We start from the raw sequence: 23,098 nt of genomic DNA, 5'->3' as shown, positions 1-23,098 counted from the left end.
TAAGCTCAATAAAATGACCAACCATTCTTCTGGAGGACCTATGATGAAGGATGCTGTGCCCACCTCTAAAGAAACGCTATAGACTGAGGATACAGATTGAGACTATTTTTCCATTATGAACAATGATGAAATTTGCTCTCATTAACTATGATTTTCTTTACAAGGGTATAGTTAGGAAAGATAGAAAAATATTTTTTTAATTGAAAATAAATTAAAATATTAAAAATAAAGATTTTTGAATATACCACAAGATTGGACAAACATCAGAAGGTAAATTTTTGGCATATACATATCCCAAACTCACCAGCATTTCAAATTTAAGAACTTACTGAATAATTATAATTTCATGTTCATGAATGCAGCTTTCAGATATAAAGTATTTTGGGATCATTTGTCATCGTATTCACACTGTTAACATTTTTTTTTTGTTACTTTGCACAATTTTGATGTAATGACAGTACCTGAATAAACGTTCAGTTAAATGTTGGTTGGTTTACAGTATTGTCAGCACTGGCACTGTCTACATATTTTCTGATTGTCAGTATGAATTAGTCTGACAACAGTTAGTTGTCTGGTTCAATGGATGCACATTTATGTAGGGCATAGAAATGCCAAGATGGTAAGTAAGATTGCCAAGGGAGAGGGTTTAAAGCGAAAAGAAGACCACGGACAAAACTTTTTTGTAAGTTCATATTTTTTAATATATTGTATCAAAATGTGTGAGATTGTATTTGGAGCATTTTTAGGTTTTAAAATTATGAAGCGGAGAGGAAGAGGAGGTTGAGGTGGGGAAGAGAGAGAGAATGTGTAAAATAAGAGATTATTCTCATCATATGTCTTTACTGTTTCTTTTAGAGGAAGTCCACAAGTAAAGGGAACACCTCATTTTAAGGAAGAACAATATGCTCCATCATTGCATTTGGAGATGAAAAAAGTACTGGATTTACAAGCACCTATTATTAGGTATGCCATATCTCTGTTAGGTTCAACATTTTGTTATCTCCTGGGCCCTTTATTACAGCACAGAGTGGTTGGCTACTCACAGATATAAAATGGGCATATGAAAGGACAGGTCAGAGAATTGAACCAGCAAAACTTGTATTTATTATTTTTGGTGGGGGAAATCCTATAATCTTATCACAGCTTTGTTTTTATGCCTTTAAATAAGTTGACTAAGATATCACAGTCACACACTTGATTAATGCTTTTATGTTTTACCAGTGGTGTCTTTGTACAATATAAATTATTTGAAGAGAGTCTTTTGAGTTTACCTTAGAATCTACATTAAGTAAGTCATATCCACATAGTTTTCATCAAATCCTTAAATAATTGAGTTGTGGTTTTCATTTAGGCATTTAAAGATATTTAAATTTTCCAGATGCTACTTTGGCCAATTATAAGATTTTGATTTGGTAGGTACTATCCAATTGTATTTGGCAAACCATAAAGTGACAATTTCTCTCATTTTGTGAAGTCAGAGCTATTGTGGAATGGACAAAAGCCAGAACTTATTCCCATATATTCTATCTACATAATGAAACAACAGGTTATAATACCAATGTTGTGTATCATTTATTACTTGCTGCTTTAGTTGTCCAGAAGAAAAAATGGGGAATTGAGGAGAAAACGTTGTGGTGCTTTGATTTTATCCTTTTCTCAGGGGGAAAAAATTAAAAGAAAGAAAAAGAAATCAAGAGGAATGAGAACACCAAGTCATAGCAGTAGGGGGAGGAAAGTGGAGATGGGTGTGGAGAAATCCTTCACTTACACAGGAATATGGATAGGAAGGAATGGCTGGTGGATTGAAGAGAGTACAGCATGCTGCTTCCCATTAAAAGGGCTAATGGATTTTCTCTATGAAAGAATACTTGAGTTAGAATGGATTTCCAGTGAACTCAAGCTAAACTCACTTTTACTGAACCTGGTAAGGAAAAGATCTAAGTTTTAGACCTCTGTTTTTATTGCACTTCAGCTACATAAAGGGTGGTCGTACCATTGATCTTGCCATTACCTACAAGTGGTTCATTCTGTGTGCTGTTAAATTCCTTTATCTGCTTGTAATCTTTTATCATATCTTTTCCTAATATATATACATATGCATACATATGTGTATATATGTATGTATACACCCACATATATACACATACTCTCTTCCTCCTCTCCCAATCTTCACCCTTTCTTTGATGAGCTAGTTCAGTTGTATATATCCCCAGTGTTCAGATTCCTTTTCTGCTTGTCCAGTCATCTGATTGTGTTTTGCCAAACTTGAGTGCTAGATTACTCTCACCATCTGCCTCCTTCACTTTTACTCACTTGCTGCTGAATGGAGCTGGAGAAAGTCATGAAACTGCTGGTTGTGGTCTGCTAGAAATATGTTATCTGGTCTCAACTGGATTCTCCCTACAGCAAGGCAGGTCTTCTATTTCTCTCATGTATTCTCTATCCCACTTACCCGTACTATCCTAGCTGATTTCCCTCACTATTATCCCTGCTTCTCTCAAAGCTTCAAGCTCTCCCTGTCTTCTGGCTCCTTCCTTTTTGCCTACATTCATATGTCTGTCTCTTTTCCCTCACTTGATCTACAATCTTCATTAACTATCCTTCCAACTCTCATTCCAATTTTTGCTAAGCTGCTTGGGAAAAACCACCATATACTCAGTACTTCTGCTTTTTCTCTCACTTCTAAACTTTCTGTTTTCTGACTTCCAACTTCATCATTCAATTAAGTTTGCTCTTTCCAAAGTTATCAGTGATTTCTTAATTGACAAACTGAATGGCCATTTCTTCATTTTCATCCTTCTTGACTTCTCTGTAGCATTTTGACTTCTCCCTCTGTATACTTTCTCTTCTTTGACTATTTGTGACTACTTTCTCTTTGTTAACCTCCTACCTGTCTTACCACTCCTTCTAAGTTTCTTCTGAACTTCCATTTTACTATGAAGGGCACCACTGTCCTACTTACCCGTATTCACAACCTTTGTGTCATTCTTAACTCCTTAACCTCACTCCACATATCCAATCAGTTGCCCAAGCTTGTTTCTATCTTTGTAGCATCTGTCATGCATGTCCCTTCTTCCGTACTCACACACCCACCACCCCAATTTTTAGATTTTCATTGTCTCTTACCTGGACTATTGCATTAATCTTCTGATTGGTCTCCCTGTCTCATCTCTCCCCACTCCAGTATATTTTCCATCCTTCTGCCAAAGTGATTTTCCCAAAGCATAGGTCTGATCACCCTACTTAGTAAACTTCAGCAGCTCTCTCTTACCTCCAGGAGCAAATATAAAATCTTTTGTTTGACATTTAAAGCTCTTCCCATCCTGGCCCCTTTGTTTCTTTCCAGTCTTCTTATATCACATACCCCTCCACACACTGTATGTTCCAACCATATTGGACTACTTGCTGATCTTCTGACACAAGATTCCATCTCCCACCTGTGTCTTTGTAGTGACCATTCCCTACATCTGTAATATTGGCCTTCCTTACCTCTGCCTCTTATAATCTCTGACTTCCTTCAAGACTTAGCTCAACTAATCAATCAATAAGCATTTATTAAGTGCTTACTATTTGCCAGTAATAGCTTCCTCCTGGAGGCTGTACCTATTTATATCTGCTCCATTAGAATGTAACTTCCTTGAAGGCAGGGATTATTTTTGCTTTTCCTCTATGGCTTAGCACAGTGCTGGGTAGTAAGCTAATAAATTAATCCTTAATTAAATACTTGTTTGGTTGGTTGATTGTTGAGTGGAATATGATAGAGATGTACTTTATGGTATCTGTACTTTTAGTTTTTCTCTGCATGTATTATTTCTTATGACATTGATTTGTTGTTTATATTTACATATTATATATGCTTACATTTGTAATAGATTTTTAGGATATTATTAACAGATTTTTAAAAATTCCTTTAAGAAATAGCATTAGTTTTTTCTACTATTTTTATATTTTCTTTCTCTTCACTGGACTTGTCATAATATGGATCCACAGTACCTGCCACAATACCTTATCTATCTCATTTCCCATATTATACATTCAGCTACTTTCTATTATCTTGACACCTTTCCCATTTTTGTCCTCTTTCCTCATGCCTTTGAGCATGACTCTACACTTGGCAGTAGACTTTCCCCTCTATTTCCATCTGTCAAAGTCTCTCCCATCTTACAAAGTGCAGCTTAGGTGCTACTTCCTACTTAAAGCCTTTCCTAATCATCCCAGATAAAAGTCATTTCTAAATCTTCAAATTTCTCATAACACTTTGCTTCTTCTTTTGGGCTATCGTTTTCTTCCTTACCATATATATTTGTGTATGTATCCAGTTCTTCCTTTTAGAATATATGCTTCTCCCCTTTTGTCATTGTATTCCTAGCACTTTACTTTGTGACATTTGGATACTTAAGATAATGTTGAATTTGTCAGCCTCATACCTACTGCCACTTGGTGGCAGCAAAATATGTTGCTAAGGAAGGAAGAAATAGGGATCAAGAATTAAACTTGGGGCAGTGAGGTGGCACAGTGAATTCAGCCCTGGATTCAGGAGGACCTCAGTTCAAATCCACCCTCAGACACATAATGCTTACTAGCTGTGTGATCTGGGTGAGTCACTTAACCCCATTGCCTAGCCAAAAATGAAAGAATTAACCTTTCCCAATTCACTAGAACACCATTCCAGTGTTATAGTGAGATGGGGAGGTAGAGATAGGGAGGACAAAAGCCTGTCTTCATCATGGTAAAGATTGCATGAGCTCGTTACTTGCCACTGAAATACTGAGAATGTTAGAAATAATAGTGGTAGGGACTAGAGCTGTGATTTTATTAGGATATAGAACTCTGTTAAAAGCACCTTTGCAACTGCAGTATTAGAAAGTTCCCTAGTGCACTGAACAGTTCACTGCCTTCCCCAGAGTCACACATTGAGCATGGGGCAGAATGTGAACTCAGGTCTTTCTAGCTTCAAGACTACCTTTCTATCCATTTTTATCATGCTGCCTCTATTAGAAATAATAGTGATGTTAGTAATGTAGACTACTGCTCATTTTGTTGCTTAACTATCTTGGAAGAGTTCATTTTTCGTTTTACTTTAATTGTTAGTTTTATGACATTAAATAACTGATAATATGCGTTGTGCATAGATAGCCATCCATGAGTCAGGGAGTTCATGTCCCACTTCTGGCACATGTTGGCTGTGTGACCCTGCATCAGTCTCTTATTTTCTCAGTGCCCCTAACAACTCTCTAAAACTACATGTTGCAAAACAATTTCTGATCTACTTATTACAGTTTCCTTACCAGGAGTTGGCCAGAACAATGAAATCCAAATTAGAACTTGACCCTCTACCCACCTCTTCCCTGACCCCACCTCCCATAAATCAGTAGTGCATAAATCAGCAGTGCTGCTTTAAAAAAAAATTTACAATGCTTAGCAATCGTATGTGATGCTATAAGAGCAAAATGTGTAATGAAGGAAAAGGGAATAATTATTATTTCATATCCTAATGACACAGTGTAAATAGTCTGTACTGCCACAAACATATTTGAGATTCTAGCAGAACACATACTTTCCATAGAGAATCATTTTGTTTGTTGGCTTGTATTTCATTCTTTGTTGAAAACCAGTGCTTAATTGTAGATGAGAAGAATAGTGACTCTGTATATTTTAAAGAAAACATACTAGCAATTAACTATTACCCATGTGTACTCTTAAAATAGAAAATGGAATTGAAAAATTATATAATACACTGATATGACTATAATTTCCCAGTCTGGCAACAGAAACATTTGTTCTGTGGCACAAATTATTCCTACTGTTTTCCTAAGATAGCAAGACCCAGGGGAAGCTAAGTGGTACAATGGTTAGAGCACTGGCTCTGGAATCAGGAGGACTTGAGTTCAAATGTTTTCTTAGACACTTGACTGTGTGACCCTGAGCAAGTCACTTAAACCCAGTTGCCTCGCCAAAAAAAAAAAGCAAGATCTACTTTTGTGCTAATTAATTTGCTGACTCTTTTAAAACCATGATTAAGTTAAATGAGTTGTCCATCTACCAGAATCTTTAAGTAACTGCCATGGAAGTTGCATTTACATCTTAACATCTGTATGACCATTTTTAGGAGAGAAAATACAGCTTAATAAATCCACAGTATATGGAGGTTTGCCAAACTGTTAAAAGTGATAGCACTTATTAGGGAAAGGTATAGCTTTATGCCATAGCCAATTTTAGGTATGTATATACAAAATTTATTGCAAGAAAGTAGTGTAAGCTTTGTTCTGCAAATAATGCCAACTGCACTCTATTGGTTTAGAGACCAAGAAAAAGTATTTGTTACACACACACACACACACACACACACACACACACACACACACACACACGAGAGACTATTTATTGTCTCACTGTGTCTCAGAAGTTCTTATTTTCTTATTTCCACAGCACCTTTTTCAAACCTTTTATCTTCTCACCTTCAACCAGACCCTCGCCCCCGCACTTTTGGCATGGTAGACATTTAGGAAATGCCTATTGACTGACATACACACACAAACCCAGTGCTTTTCTGAAGGCCGAATCTTTATACAAAGACAGTTGTCTCTGTTTAGTTTTCTTTCAAGGAAATTGGGAGTTGATTCAGACAACTTTGAAAAAAAAATTAGGTAAGTTTAACTTGTAGATTCATGAACTACTATTCTATATTCCATACTACAAAGAATAATAACAAACAAATAAAATGAAAGCCAAAGGCACTTAATGAACTCTAAGTGAATCAAACTGAGTGAGCACAGTTTTCATTCTACTTGGAAGGCTAATTGATGTTCTCTTTTAGGTTAAGGTAACAAACATTCTTTCATTCAACAAGTAGTCTGCTATGTGCCGGTGACTGTGTTAAGTACTAGGAATGCAGAAGACAAAAACTGCAGTAGCCACTTCTTTCAAGTAGCTCACATTCTACTGAGGAAAACATGTATACATACAAAACAGAAAATCTTTTCAAAACAAATAGGCACATTAGACTCTACATACCTTAACAGTAAAAGAGATTCTCACAGCTTCCAGGCTTAAAGGTCCCCAAAATTCCATTTTGCATTATAATCACCTGGGTTCAAATCCTGAATGATGTGTGTGACTTCCAGCCCTCTTCTCAGTTTCCTCAAATTTAAAATGGTTTAGATGAGGGTTTCTTAACCCTTTTATGTGTTAACAGATAATTTGGTAGTCTGATTGAAGCCTGTCCCTTCTCAGTATTATATTTTTAAATACAAAGGATCACGAAGGAAATCAAATACTAGTGAGATAAAGATATAGTTTGTTTTTTCCTCGTCTAAGTTCATAGACCACAGCTGTGGATCCTATGGATCCTGATCAAAATCTGTGAGATCACTAATCCATTGTAATAGCCATTTTAGATGGAAATCTTCTTAAAAGGTACTGCATACTTCCTTGACTTCTTTAACAAACAGCACTGGAAAAAATTAAACTTTTTCTTAATGATTCAGGCATTATTATGAATGTCATTGATTATGTTATGATACAGTGATGCTATCAGTGATTGTTGAGGTTAATAAGCTAATAAGATTTACAGTTGGACTATACTTTTAAAAAAAAAGATCTGATTTTTTTTTATCATCCCAAATTTTAATACTTGTCCATATCATGCTTGAATGTATGCGTTTGTGTGTGTATATACAGAGAGAGAGAGAGAGAGAATCCATATAAAATAGCAAAGGGCCACTATTCAAAATAGTGCATTAAAAAGAGGCTTTTTTGTCTATGTTGGACTGATAAGTAGGTAGAACCAGTGGCTCGTTTTTATGAGGGGGACTTTTAAATACTCAGATATACAGATTCTTCTTCACCAGCATGAATTGTAATAAAGTAGTTTGTGCTGGTGACCATTTGAATTTTAAATTACACAGTCTTAAAGCCTGAAGACTTCGTATTTTCTTTCTTTTCAAGTTGTGACTTTCCCTCCTCTGCAATACGCAGCGGTTCAGCGGTTCAGTTGCCACCGGCTTCTCTGTTGAAACTCCCCCAATACCATCCTTGTGAGTTCTGGGCGGAGCGAGGGAAGGCAACTAGATGGAATCTTTGGAACTGAACTTGGAGTCATAGGACTTGAGTTTGAATCCCAGCTTTGTCTTTTACTATCTGTGTGACTTTAGACAGTTTACTTAACTTTTCTGGACCTCAGTTTCCTCAACTGTAAAATGAGAAAGTTGGGGTAAATGACTTTTTAGGTCCCTCCCTTTTAGCTCTAGATCTCAGTCTGTCAGTAAACGTGTATTGATCACCCACTACATGCCAGACACTGTGTTAAGCAGTGGTGATACAAAGAAAGGCAAAAGACAGCCCCTGCCCTTGAGGAGCGCACATCTAGGAAGGGCAGATCTGTGCTCGTATTCTGGTCTAGCTTCATCATTTTATAGATAGGGAAACTGAGGGAAGTGATTTGTCCAACCCAACCACAGAAGAGCTGGAGTTTGAACCCTGCTGTCTCTTTCCATTGCATTGCACTGTAGCTAAGGACTATTTGCCTTTATGTTAGACTGTAGTATTTTTTAAGTAACTTCTTCTGCTATCAGTTGTGGCTTTTTTGGGTCTCTTTATTACCCTTTATGCAGCCAGTCCTCATTTTTGCCTCTGTACTTGCCTCTAGCAATGCATCTTTATTTGCTATGTCTGAATTTGCCACAGGCTTGGAAAGCAGATAAACTTGTTAGAACTATAGATATGAATGGGTATCATATTTTTTACCTTCTTAATGGGTGGGGAAGGAAATGGAGGGAAGGACAGAATTTAGAACTAAAAATAAAAATTAAATTAAAATTTTTTTAAAAACCTGTATATACATAAGAGTAAATGAGCTAGTCTTTGGACACTGTAACATTTATTTTGGCTACTCTGGTTCTTGGCTATGTTCCAGATAGGTGAGCTATGACTGTAAATTGCTTTATGAAATTGAAAGCTTATGAAAATTTTTGAAGTCCTGTACATTATCTCAGTGAGCTAACAATTTTTAAAGCATTGATCTAAATTATTATTTCCCTTATAGTTTGCAGTCAATGCTAGAGGATCTTCTGGTTGCTACATCTGATGGGCTGCTTCATCTTATTCACTGGGAAGGGATGACAAATGGAAGGAAAGCCATCAATCTCTGTACAGTACCATTTTCGGTAGACTTGCAGTCATCTCGAGGTAGTTATACCTTTCTCTGTTTGAAGTAGAAGAACCTGCTTTTAAAAATTGTTGATTTTTAAAAAAAAAAATTTAATTGTAATAAAACAACCCCTACAAATAACAGATTGTAAAATGTTTTCCTTATGATTTCATAAATATATTTTTACATAACTAATCAAATATGTTTCAAGGTGGGGTTTTTCTTTTAATTCTTTTTTTCATAGATCTACCCAGTGTCATCCTTTGTAACAAATAATAAAAAAGAGGCAGAAAAAGCAGTATGGCAAAAATAACACTGCACTAGACATGTAATGTTCCATACCCATAGTTTATTTCTACAAAGAAGAGAGAGTGGTGTATTTTCTACTTTTTCTTCAAGGCATTTGGTCATTATAATTAGAAAACACACAGTTTCATTATTTGTTCTTTCCATTAAGATGGTTGCAGTTACTATTTGTACTGTTTTCCTGGTTCTGCTTACTTTTTGCATTAGTTCATGTAAGTCTTCCTAGGCATCTCTGAATTCTTCCTGTTCATCATTTGTTATGGCACAGTTATATTTCGTTATAACCAATACCGCAGTTTGTTTAGCCACTTCCCCATCATTTGGTTCTTTAAAATGAAGTTAGTTAATTTTATTACATTATTAAATATGCAATTGCATATAAGAAACTAGTGATCTTCCGAATAATACTATGAGAGCATTGTTTAACCATTATGAATACTCATTTCCATATTTTTTCATCAGCAGGTTCATTCTTGGGCTTTGAAGATGTGCACGTCAAAGATATGGAATATTGTGCTACACTTGATGGATTTGCTGTTGTGTTTAATGATGGTAGAGTTGGATTCATTACACCAATGTCGAGCAAATTTACTGCCGAGGTATGGCTTATTTATTACATGAAGTCTGAACTTCATTTTCTTTTTATTAATTTTTCCCTTTTGGATGAAATGTCTACTCTTTTTTCTCCTAATATTTAAATGAAGTTTTTGTTTCTTTGTGTATGATTTTAGGCTCAGTGAACCTAGTAAGCATTTTAGTTATAATTAGAACTCTACAAATAGAATATCAAATTATCCACTTATGATTAGTTACTTCTTCCAATAAATCATAATGGAAAAGGATGATTTTTTCTGGCCTCAGCTATTGGAAAGAATAGCAGAAAACTAGAAATTATGAATTTTTATTAAAGTATTTATAGAAAAATAAAGCCTTGGTTAAAATACTTCTACAAAGTACTATTGTTTCAGTGAATTTTTTTTCTGATCGCTATACAGTTAAGTTCATATTTATGTGAAGTAGATATTTAATATCTCTGAATATTTATGAGTGAAGAAATTATGAGCTATTTTCCAATTACTACTCAAGCTTAAAAATATAAAGGTAAGAGTGGCACCACATAAAACTGTGGTTATAAATTATTAAGAAAAAGAATATCTTATATTTTACTGAGTACCAAATATATCAAACTGTATTGTACTTAATGAATGCTTGTTGAATGAATGAACATTTTTAAAGCATGTAGAACTTTATAGTTATCAGCACTCTCAAAAATGTTTTAAAATATGTTCAGCAGATTCAATTCTAAACTGTTGACCAAAAGGATGATTTTAGATGTTATTTCATCTTCTCTCATCAGTTAAAATAATACATTTTTATCATTAAAATGCTTATTGAATATGATATGTACTCAGCATTTTTTATAAAGTATATTACTATCATTAGGATTACATAAACTCTGGAAATCTATCTTCCAGTGCCTCATTATAATTAAATCAGATATACTTACATTTTTCATAACTGTTTAAAAAATTAAGCACTTTTTTCAATGTAGTGTTGTCCTAGCCTCTATAAATTGTTATTTAGATGTGGTTTGTGTCCTAGGTGGGGTTAATATAAGAAAGATCCAAGGTAGATAGATATATATTTTTTTAAACTGGGGGGGAGGGAGAAGGGAACATGTGTTTATTAAACACCTACTATGTACCAGACAGTGTGCTGAATCCTTTACAGATATCTCATTTGTTCTTTACAACAACTCTGGGAAGTAAGTGCTATTATTATCCCTATTTGATAGATGGAAAAACTGAGACAAGCAGAGGTTAGGTGACTTGTACAGAGTCACACAGCTTGGAAATGTCTGAGGTAATATTTGAGCTCAGGTTTTCCTGACTCCGGTGCTTTATCTGTTGTATCACCTAACTGCCTCTAACAAACAATTGAGCTACCTAATATATTTATATGTATAAGAAAAAGGGATAATTATATAGCTTTGTAAATGAAGATGAACATCCCTTAAGAAAGAATGGGACAAGGAAAATTCATTACCTGTTTTCTAGTTAGAAAAACCTTCACTGAGGGAGTGAGGTTTCAGAATCTGTCTAAAGGAAGATAATTTATTAGATTGGGGAGGAGAACAAAGATGGACAGTTTAGACCCAAGTCATCAAATAAACATGATAACTGGAATAAAAGGAATATTAGCCCATTTGTCTCTATAAGTAGAGGAATGAATTAAGGCATAGGAAGGAATAACAGTGCATGTGTGATGGCCAGTAAGGGACGCAAGGTCTGGTAGAGGATACTGGTCCTGGCCAGAGCTACTCTAGGACTTTTCTGTAAAGGAAGAGTAACAGTCAGTGTGATAGGTGGAGAAGGTAGGAGTGTGGGAGTCATTTGGAACAGGGATCATAGGGAACTGTATTTGAGCTGGAACACTGGAGAGGAAAATCTTGTAATAATTCTAATGAGACAAATGGCCCTTTAGAAATAAGTGAATGTCATTCAGAAGATGAAATGAAAAAATAAAGGAGGCAGAGTGTGGGTCACTGACTTTGCAAGCAAGGAATACTGCTAATTTGAAAATTACTCAGAAGTAATCTGTTTGGGAGGTCACTGGATGGCATTGACTCTTAACAGAGGCTACATGATTAGCTAATTCTCTTATGGGACCATAGTTAATTGCTTGGAAGGGCCCTTTAGACATTTTTGAGATTAAGCCCCTCATTTTACAGTTAAGAAAACCAGTTCTCAGAGATGTTAAGTGATTTATCCAAGATTATATCTTATTAGAAACAAACCCCAGGCCTCTTGCCGTCATAGCACAGTGCACTTGAACACTCCACTTTGAAATGCCTTATAGTCAAGGGTTATGCAGAACTAAACTAGGAAAAATTTTAAGACATAATTAATTTTATCATTTGCACACAATTGAACTTGTACAGTTCAGTCTTCAATTCAACAAACATTTATTGAGTACCTATCACATGCAGCACATTGTGCTCCAGTGCAGGGAACAAAGAGGAAAAATGAAAGTCCTTATCCTCTAAATGTATAGCCTGGCCCAGAGTTCTTTGGGCAGATGTCATTCGATACTTCTTTTTTTTTTGTTATGAAAAAGAATTATGTATTTGAATACAAACTAATTTTTTAAAATAAAATAAATGTAATGTTATGTACAAAGACGTAGCAAAATAAACATTAAAATATTAATGCGTTAGATGGGCTTGTTTTTTCGTGCTAAGTTTCTCAAAATGTGGTGACTTTAATGACATTGTTACTCTTACCTCCTTTTCAGCTACTTATCTTTTTTTCATTAATAATTTGTCCTTCCCAACAAATAACACTCTCTATTTTTTCTTCTCAAAATTAGAGGGGAAAAAATGAAAAATAAAGCTTTCAATACATACATACGTAGTCTGGTAAAAACAAATTCCTACATTGGCCACATCAGAAAATGTGTTGCTTTTTCTGCATTTTAAGTTTAGCACTTCACTGTCAGAAGGCCAAGTGGGTTGTTTCATTCATTATAATTATGTTGAACAGAGTTCTAATAAAGTCTTTATAGTCATTGTTCTCTATAATGTTATTATTGTATAGATTATTCTCCTAGTTCTGATTTTAGTTGTCATCAGTTCATAAGAGTTTACTGGTTAGCTCTAAAACTGGCCATCTTACCATTTCTTATGACATGATAATATTTTGTTATATCATATGCCACATTTTTCTAACCTTTCACCACCTAAGTTTCTGGTTTTGAGCTACCATGAAAATAGCTGCTATAAATATTTTTGCTTTATTATATTATACTATACTATTGCTCTGTCCTCTTCCTCTTTCTTTGATTTCTTTGGAACATAGACCTAATAATAGTATAGCTGGGTCAGAGTATATACACAGTTTAGTGACTTTGGGAGCATAATTTCAAATTGTTTTCCAGAATGGTTGTGCCAGTTTACAGCTCTGTTAATAGTATACAAGCGTACCTGTTTTCCCACAGCCCCTTAAGCATTTCACATTTTCCTCTTTTGTTATCTTTGCCAGTCTGATGGGTGTGAGCTAGAACTTCTCTAATATTTGTGATTAGGAGAATTTTTACATATGAATGTTGATGCTATAGATGTCTTCCTTTGAGTACAACCTATTCATATCCTTTGACCTTTTCTCCATTGAGGAATGGTTCTGAGCCTTATAAATTTGAATTAGTTCTTTAAATATCTTGTTTTATGAGACCACCTTTATCAGAGAAATTTGATACTATATTTTTTCTAGTTACCTGTTTCCCTTCTAATTTTAATATCAAATTTATTTATTAAACAAAACTTTAGTTTTGTATAATCAGAATTCCCCATTTTATCTTAAGTGATCCTCTATTGCTTGTTTAGCCATTAGTTCCACTATCCAAGATCTGGAAAGCACTACATAAATGTTAGCTATTATTGTTGAGAGAGTTCAGTCAGATTAGGTATACAAGGAAGGGGGAAAAAACATTAAGTGCCTCATATGTGCTAGTTACTATATGCTAAGGCATTATTATCTCATTTGAACTTTATAGCAACCTGAGAGGTAGATTTTTCCTTGCTTATAATTTGTTTATGTGACCTTTTATTTCTAAATCACATATCCATTTTTTTTGGTGTATGGTGTGGGGTTTTGGTCTAAATGTAATTTTTGTCAGACTACTGTCCAATTTTTGCAGCAGTTTTTGTCAAATAATGAATTTTTCACCTTAATAATTTGGGGTTTGGGATTTATCAAAAAAAAGGCTACTGTAAAATAGGGATAATAATAGCACCTGTCTTCCAGGTTGTTGTGAAGATCAAATGAAAAATATTTGTAAAGGGTTTAACAGTGTGTGGCACATAGTAGGTACTTAATAAATGCTTCTTTCCTTCCTTCCTTGTATATCTAATATGATCAGACTCTCTTTTTTTTAATAATAGCTGACATTTGTGTACATCGTAATGTTTGCAGAGCACTTTAAAACTATTATTTTATCATCACAACAGTCTTGAGAGGTAGGTGCTAATATCATCCCTATTTTACAAATCAGGAAACTCAGAGACAGAAATTAAGTGACTTGCTCAAAGAAATTTAGTTATTAAATACCTGAGGCTGAATTTGAATTCATATCTTCATTCCAGGTTCAGTACTTTATTTAAGATTAATACTGATAAACTCCCTTCCTTTGCTTTCTCCCCGCCCCATTCTTGAGATTTTCTGTTTTTCAATTTTTCCATGTGAATTTCATCATTATTATTATTTTTCTTGCCTTAATAAAATGTTCTTTTGGTAGTTTGGTACAGCACTGAACAAGTAAATTGATTTAGAGAATGTTGTCATTTTTATTATATCAACTCAGCCTATGCATGAGCAGTTAATGTTTCTCTATTTAGATCTGTCTTAATTCTACAGAAGAGTGTTTGATAGTTGCATTTACATATACTTCCTGGGTGAATCTTGGTAGATACACTTCCAGATATTTTATAGTGTCAGTAGTTATTTTGAACAGAATTTCTCTTTCTAACTCTTCTGAATGTTGTTGTTTTTGTTTTTCGGTAATATGCAGGAATGTTAATAATTTATATGAATTTATTTTAAATCCTGCAACTTTGTTGAAGTTATTGCTTCAGTTAATTTTAGTTGACTCTATAGGATTTGCTAAGTATACCATTATATCATCTGCAAAAAGTGGAAATTTTGTTTCCTCTTTCCCTGTGCTTGTTACCTCATTCCTTGTGTTATTGCTACAGCTACCAATATGTTAAATAGCAATGATGATAATGGGCATCCTTGCTTTACCCTTGGTCTTATAAAAAGGCCTGAAGCTCTTCTCTATTACGTATAATGTTTGCTTTTAAACTTAGATATTACTTACTAAGGAAAGATCCATTGGAGTTTTAAGATGAAAATATGTGTTGGATTTTGTCAAGAGACTTTTCAGCATCTATTCATATGGTTTTAAAATTATTTATATTATTAACATGGTTTATTATACTTACATTATTTCTTACTGAACAAACACTGTATGACTGGTGTAAGTCCAACATAGTGTACAATCTTTCTACATGTTGTTGCAATTTACTTGCCAATATTTTATTTTAAAATTTTGTGTTGATGTTCATTAGGGATAATGGTCTATACTTTTCTTTTTCTGCGTTGTCTCTCCCTAGTTTAATTATCAAGACCATAGTTGTATCATGTAAAGAGATTAGAAGGTTGTCTTTTCATATTTCTTGTAAAAGGTTTATATAGTATTAGAATTAATTTTTCTTTAAATATTTGATAGAATTCAGTTATGAATCCATCTGGTCTTGGAGTTATGTTTTGTTTTCCATTTAGGAATTCATTTGTGGCTTATTCAATTCCTTTTTCTGATGGTGAGTTATTTAAATGTCCTATTTCTTCTTTTTTTAAAAAAATTGAGTACCTTCTATTTTTCTAAGTATTCATCTGTTTTCGCAGACTTATGAGTTTTGTTAACACAAAACAGAGCAAAATTATTTCTGATAATTTCCTTTATTTCCTTTTCAGTTGTTTTGAGGGTTTTTTCCCTATTTTTTATATGAACAGCTTGGTTTTCCTCTGTCTTTTCAGAACATTCCAAACTGTTTAAAACTATTTGAAGTTTTTTTAAAAAGTTCCTTGTTTCATCATTCGAATGGTCTTTTTCTGTTTTCATTTTTATTAATCTTAATTTTCAGAGTTTCTACTTTGTTACTTGGTTGGATATTTTTTAGGTTTTTTTTAGTTGCATACAGAATTTATTGATTTGTTCTTTTTCTGTTTTATTGACAAAAGTATTTAGAGCTAAAAATTTTCCCCCAGATCTATTTTAGTCAACATCCATAAGTCTTAATATTATCATTTTCTTTCATGAAATTTCTATTGTTTATATAGTTTATTCTTTAACAGAACAGTTTGTTTGAGGTTGCTTTTGTTTTTGTTTGTTTGTTTTGACTGAATCTCCCTATCTTATCCAGGCTGGAATTATAGCAGCCACTCATGGGCCCAAACCAATTACTAATAAATACAGAAATTTTGACTTGTAGCATTTCTCACCTGGCCTGATTTGCTTCCAGCCTGTTTGCTCTATATTGCCAGTGGAAGAGGGCTCACCATATAGGTGCCAGACTTTGAACACTGGTCAGCTTTAGTCCTACAGCAGCTCAGAACTCCCAACCTCAATTAATCTACCAGCCTCAGCCTCTTTAGTAGCAGGGATTACAGGTGTGTACCACCATGACCAGCTGAACCACCTGTTCTTTAGGATTACATTATTTTCTACTTACTTTTTAATTATTTGGAGTAGCTAGGTAGCACAGTGGATAGATTGCTGGGCCTGAAGTCAGGAAGACAACTTTAGGAGTTCAGATCTGGTCTCAGACACTTACTAGCTGTGTGACCCTGGGCAAGTCAATTAACCCTATTTGCCTCAGTTTCTCATTTGTCAAATGAGCTGAAGAAGGAAATGGCAAACCACTTCAGTATTTATGCCAAAGAAAAAAAATCCAAATGGGGTCACAGTCAAACACAACTCAAAAATGACTTTTTAATTCTTTAAGTGCCCAGTATTGAGTATGATTTATATCGCATTGTGATCAGTAAATGATGCATTTAGTATTTCTACTTTTCATCATTTTTGATGAGGTCTTTATGATCTAATACATGGTCAGTTTTTGCAAAGGTGCTGTATACAGCACAGATGTAAACAATTCCTTGACAAAGATACAGCTTTTCTAATTTTTCCAAAATTATGTTCAGTTCCTTACCTTTTTTCTTGTTTATCTTGTTTTGGTCTAAAAAGGGTACATGAAGGTTCCCTTCTGTGGTAGTTTTACTATTTCTCCCTCCAATTAAATTAACTTTTCCTCTAAGTAAATAAATTTTTAAGAAGAAAAAATATGTGCATATACATACAGACATGCATATATAGATACATATATATGGAAAGAAAAAAGAAAATTGATATTCATTATCTCTGACGCTTTTATGTATAATATAATATCCCTGCTTATCTTTTTATCATGCCTATATTTACTGTAGCCTTATCTGAAATTATGATTCCTACCCCTTCTTTTTTGAGTTCAGCAGAAGCATAATAGATTGTGCTCCAGCTCTTCATTTTACATCTGTTTATTTTTATAAACAATATATTATCAAAATTTGTTTTCTAATCCATTTGTCAATAGACTGTTCCATTTTATGGATGAGTTCATCCCATTCATAGTGTTAGTTACAGTTGTTAATTCTGTGTCTTCCTCATCTTGGCCCTCTTGTAACTTTTCCTCTCTTTGCTGTTTCTCTTTACAGATAAGGAGGTGATAAAAGAGGGAGTTTGCCTGATACTAGTGACCTTATAAGTGAAACAACCTGCTTTCTGTCTCTTTGCAACGTTTTTCTTTTGGTTACCTTGCTTTTGATCCCAGGATTTACTCTTAGTTTCCTTTTAATCTCCTACTCACATTCTTCTTTCCAACATTTGTTCTTATGGTGATGATTCCCTTATTTATGCCACCCTCTCTGTTACAGCCCTCTTCAATTGTCCCTTATCTTTGTTCTCTATTTCCCCTTTAGTTTAATTAAATTTAATTTAATGCATTTCTATACCCAAATCTTTTTGAATTATTTACGTTCAATCTTCCTTTACCCATTTTAGATAAAGTGAAGTTTATGAGATTCTGGTCCCCCCTGATCTTTCTTCCATGACTATATACTCTTCTTATAAACTTCTGTGATTCCATAGTGATTTTCTTTCCTCTTTTCCTTCTTACCTGGTTGTCCTCTGTCCTAAAAGAATTTTCCTAAAAGAATTGAAACAACAAAACTTTTCAGTCTTTCCATCATTTTTATCTTTTTCTTATGATCCTTAAAGATATTAAGCTCTGAGAAGATACTGTTTCTTATTCCTCTGTTAACATGTAAATGGTTCATCCCCACCTATATGTTTTCAATTGAATGTGTTTGCCTTTCTATGTTTCTCTTGGTGCCTATGTTTCCATTTCTAAATACCTACTTTAGTTCTGACTTTTTTATCAGGAATGCTTAGGAATTATCCTTTCTATTAAAGCTCTCCTGCCTTTTTTTTAAACCCCCTCCTTTTGGATTATACTTAGTTTTGGTATAGATAGGTTGTCTTAGATTGAACCTTCATAGCTCTTGCTTTTTGGAATGTTGTATTCCAAGCTCTCCTGCTTGTGTGATCCTTGTTGTGGTTCCTTGGTGCTTAAACTTCTTTTTGGCTGCTTATAGTGGTGTTTTTTTCTTTTGCAGTTTCTTTTCAAGAGGCAGTGGATAAATTCTCTTTTCACTTAGCCCTCTTTTTAAGAATTCTGGTAAGCTTTCATAAAAATTTCTTGAAATATGTGATTCAGACTTTAAAAAAAATCATATCAGTTGTTTTTGATAAAAATATTTTTTAAATTTCCTTCTGTGTTTTTCCCCCTGATCTTTTGAAATATTTCTTGTTTTATTAAGTTATTTTCTGTTTGGCACATTCTGATTTTCAGGGCATTCAGTTCTTGTATGAGGTTTGTCACCATATCTTACAAGGTGACAACTTTCCTTGCCATTCCTTAGCTTTTACACTCTGTCTCTTGTTCCATTTCTTCCAAGTGCTCCTGTAGTCTCTGTGGCCAAGACATTTTTTTCCTTTACATGAGTAAGTTGAGATCACTCCTTAGGCGTTTGCCCCTGGGTATCTCTCCAGTGGTATTTCTTAATGGTATTCAGTTTTTCTTAGTTTGCTTATCTCATCTCATCTGCCTCATGTAAATTTCACATCCTGAGCTTGGGTCAGTCTCACAACTGAGTAGCCTGCCTGGTCCAATGTATGGTGGCCAGCTGTGTACACCCCTCCTACAGATTCTGATTTACTCTGTCAGAGGGTTCCTTTTTGACACAGGGCTGTGGGACTTCCCCTTTATGTAAGTTCGGCTTTGGGTCCTTCCCTTTACTAACCCCTAAGCCTCTGGGACTACATCTGTGCTAGGTTCTTGCCCCAGGTTTCTAGGACTTTTGCCTAGAGCCTTTCTCCAGTAGCTGGACTTAGGCAGCCATACCCCGCTGGGCTAGACTGGCCTGGAACACAGGAAGGTAGGCACCTAATGTCAAGGGGCCTTTGCTTTCTACCTATCTGGAATGTTTTGATGCTGCCTGCCTACTGCTTTCCACCTGCCCTAGCCTGCCTAAGCCAGGATAGTCACAGAATTCTGGTGAATATCTGCTTTGGATTCCTAGACTAGGTGGGAGATCCACAAATAACTTCTTTTTAGAGCAATGTTTCTAAGACCCAGTGGAGTGTTTTCTAGAGACTTGGGCTGCTCTATATCTTTGCACAGCGCCATCTTCCTACAATATGATATTTCCTTACAACAAAGATTTATTAAAAAGTTAGTGTAGAGAACTCACCGCTTAGATACTTGGAGAAATATAAAGTTTAAATAAGACATGACCCTTTGCATAAGAAGCTTACAGTCTAGTAGGGGGATAAACTACTAAAACAGGTATAATATACAAATATCATCATACATTATATATTATATCAATATCTTTTACAAGGCAGTTTAAGTGGTACAGTGGTTAGAGCAGATAGTTATTATTTCTGTAACCCTGAACAAGTAACTTATTCCTCATCTGTAAAATGGAAATAGTAATAGCACTACTTCCTAGGTTATTATGAGAATAAAATGAAATATTTGTAAAGTACTTTGCAAACCTTAGAGTGCCATATAACTGCAAGATGTTGGCTTAAACTGTATGTGCATTGTGAACATATTTTGCTTCTTGACCCAGATTTTACTTGACCCTTTAAAAGAAAAGATGGGTTCCAAATTTATGCCATAAGTCATTCTGAAGGTAGAATCCTTTCAAAGATGATAGGGATATAAAAATGCTGAGAAGAGAAGCTTTTATTTAAGACACCCACTCTTTTCACTTCTTTAGTAGATTCCAGTTGTTTTTTAAGCTAGGGTTTCTTAAACTTTTTCCACTCATGACCCCTCTTTACCTAAGGAATTTTTATGTGACCCCAGGTATATAGGTATGTAAAATAGGTATACAAATCAAACATTTACTGGTAATGGTAATAGGTCATAAAGAAATTTATTTTAAAACAATTCTTTGGGGGCAGCTAGGTGGCACAGTGGATAGAGGACTGGCCCTGAAGTCAGGAGGACCTGAGTTCAGATCTGGCCTTGGACACATAACACTTACTAGCTGTGTGACCCTGGGCAAGTCACTTAACCCCGTTGCCTAGCCCCCCCAAAAAAAACCCAGAAAAACAATTTTTTGGTATACCTATAATTTTACCTTTTATTAAAGAGGAAAACAAATTTGCATAATGATGAGGTGGATGTGCTAGTTTATTTTTACGTAAAGATTTAAATCTTGGCAGAATATTTGGTACTGCAGGACATAGAGTTGATAAATATTTCGATTTTATAATTGTCAATGCTGAGAACACCACTTTGCATGAATGCATAGTATAAAATGGCAGAAGTATGTTTGGGGCCATTTCAGAAATTGTTGGAAATTCTGCCCTAATCCCAAGCCAAAATATATTTAACAATTTTGTATGTACAGTAAAAACACTGCAATTCATAACATACCATAGTCTCGAATTTGAGTCGAGTTGTTTATGGCAATGTTCATTAGCATTGCGTGGCATGGCAGCATGCAAAGTGTGCATGTTGCATGTTCAGAGTCCAGGCTGCAGTGAAGTTGCTCGATGTAACATGGGCAAGTGCTGGCAGAAACACCTCAGATTCATTATATGTTTGATTTTGAATTAATTTTTGGTCACAAGTCACAGTTTAAGAAGTTCTGGTTTAGGCAATACTTTATGTCCTTCATATAACCAATCTTTTTATTTCCCAATCTTAAGTGACATTCTAAGGTAACCTGACTATGCCAGTCACTCAAAGTGCTATTATATACACCAAGGGAAACAATTTCTTGAATTCTTAGTAGCAAAAAGACCTTAAAGTGAAAATTGTTCTCCTTCCCCTTGACCTTTAAGTTGCAGATACATCCTGGCAGTGGTCTCACCTTAAGCTAGTATCAGTTATGTTCAATATATACTGTGTCCCATATTAAGCAAACCAAGTATACTTTTTAAAAATTGTATTCACCTCTGACTTCATTCGTGTAGTAATTTTTTGATGAGTGACTTCCTCTGGCAGTGCAGATCAGTGTCTAACAAAACTTGGAGTCCTAATAGAGTTAACTGGAGCACCAAGATGGGAGAAGTTAAGTATTTTCCCATGTTCATAGTCAGGATGTGGTAGGATTTTAAACCCAGGATGGAAGTCATCATAAATATATGTGTACATTTTAAATAAATAAATATTTTATTTGTTTTGTTTATTTTGTTTAAATAAATACATGTATTTAATCACATCGCTGCAGTCAGTTCTCTAGCCACTTTGCCATACTGCCTTATAAAAATCATGATTACTCTATTTTTAAGAAGTTTCTTGCCCTAACAAAGTCTACAAAAATAAAATTGTGCCGCTTATCTGTAACACTAAACTAAAAGCTTTTATTAGTTTTTATGTAGCTTTATGAAGCTTTCAGTTTCTTATTTTTCTTCCTTACAACCAAAGTAAATTTATTTTCTAGTCTTCCTGCAATGTATTATAAGGAACTAAAGAATTTCTGAAATAGCTGTTTTAGTTTTTTTCCTACATATATGGACAATGAAATCTCTACTTTTATATATGTGTGTGTGTGTGTGTGTGTGTGTGTGTGTGTGTGTGTGTGTGTGTATGTATTTGGCAGGGGGGGGGAGAGGCGCTAGACAGTGGGGTTAAGTGACTTGCCCAGGGTCACACACCTAGTAAGTGTTATGTGTCTGAGGCTGGATTTCAGCTCAGGTCGTCCTGACTCCACAGCTGGTGCTCTATCCACTGCGCCACCTAGCTGCCCCCAAAATCTCTACTTTTAATGGTGCTTCAGTTCTAGAAAAGTCTGCATCTCTTATATTTGCAGAATTTCTCTAACCTTTTTTTTATGATATGAGATTATAAGGAAGTTCTGAGTACATTGTGTGGGTAGTCATGAATAGTATACTTTCTGCCACTCTAATATTATCATTACTTCCTCCAAACTTAGATGATCACATATTAACATTATCTTTGTCCTCTTGGATTTATATTGACTTTGTTAAATATATCCCCATCACATTTTAATCTTGTCTGCCCTAGGCAACTCTGTAGAGTTATGAATTGGAGGGAAGGTGTTGACTCGCATTGGTAGTTGGAGTGTCCTTACCTAGGAGTTTTATGTATCAGTGAAATCACAGGTCTCAACCTTATCCATATATATAGATGTACATACATGCATATATTTGTGTGCTTGTCCAGGTCTCACCACATTTATTTATGTTTTCTGTGAGCCCTAGGCAGGAGAATAGTACTAATTTATCTTTGCCACTGACTAAATAGTGTGTGACCTTGATTAAGTGGACATTTGTATCATCTCTCCCTATTAGAATATAAATAACTTCATTCTTCTATTGTTTCCTTCCACTTTCTCTTCACTCTTATGTTTGTATTTCAAAATATTCGGCTCTAGCCTTTTCATCAGGAATATTAAAAGTCATCTTTCATTGAAGGGTCTATTTTTTATCATTGTAGGATTATACTCA

General features: G+C 34.7%; 1 protein-coding gene across 5 annotated transcripts in view; it reads left to right on the top strand.

The window, feature by feature from the left end:
• Positions 1-23,098, top strand: part of RIC1 (RIC1 partner of RAB6A GEF complex) — a 148,082-nt gene that overhangs the window by 73,818 nt on the left and 51,166 nt on the right. For 4 of the 5 annotated variants that reach the window (XM_021006306.2, XM_021006305.2, XM_021006307.2 and 1 more), the window contains 3 exons: positions 856-963; positions 9,044-9,186; positions 9,917-10,053. In XM_021006306.2, coding sequence (XP_020861965.1) covers positions 856-963; positions 9,044-9,186; positions 9,917-10,053 — 388 coding nt within the window. The remainder of the gene's footprint in view (positions 1-855; positions 964-9,043; positions 9,187-9,916; positions 10,054-23,098) is intronic. The other variant, XM_021006304.2, reaches the window with a different exon arrangement.

Source organism: Phascolarctos cinereus, unplaced genomic scaffold, assembly GCF_003287225.1.
Source record: "Phascolarctos cinereus isolate Bilbo 61053 unplaced genomic scaffold, phaCin_HiC Scaffold_4;HRSCAF=312, whole genome shotgun sequence".
Taxonomy (NCBI): Eukaryota; Metazoa; Chordata; class Mammalia; order Diprotodontia; family Phascolarctidae; genus Phascolarctos; species Phascolarctos cinereus.
The sequence above is the reverse complement of the archived record's forward strand: the minus strand, read 5'-3'. Positions and strand labels throughout refer to the sequence as shown.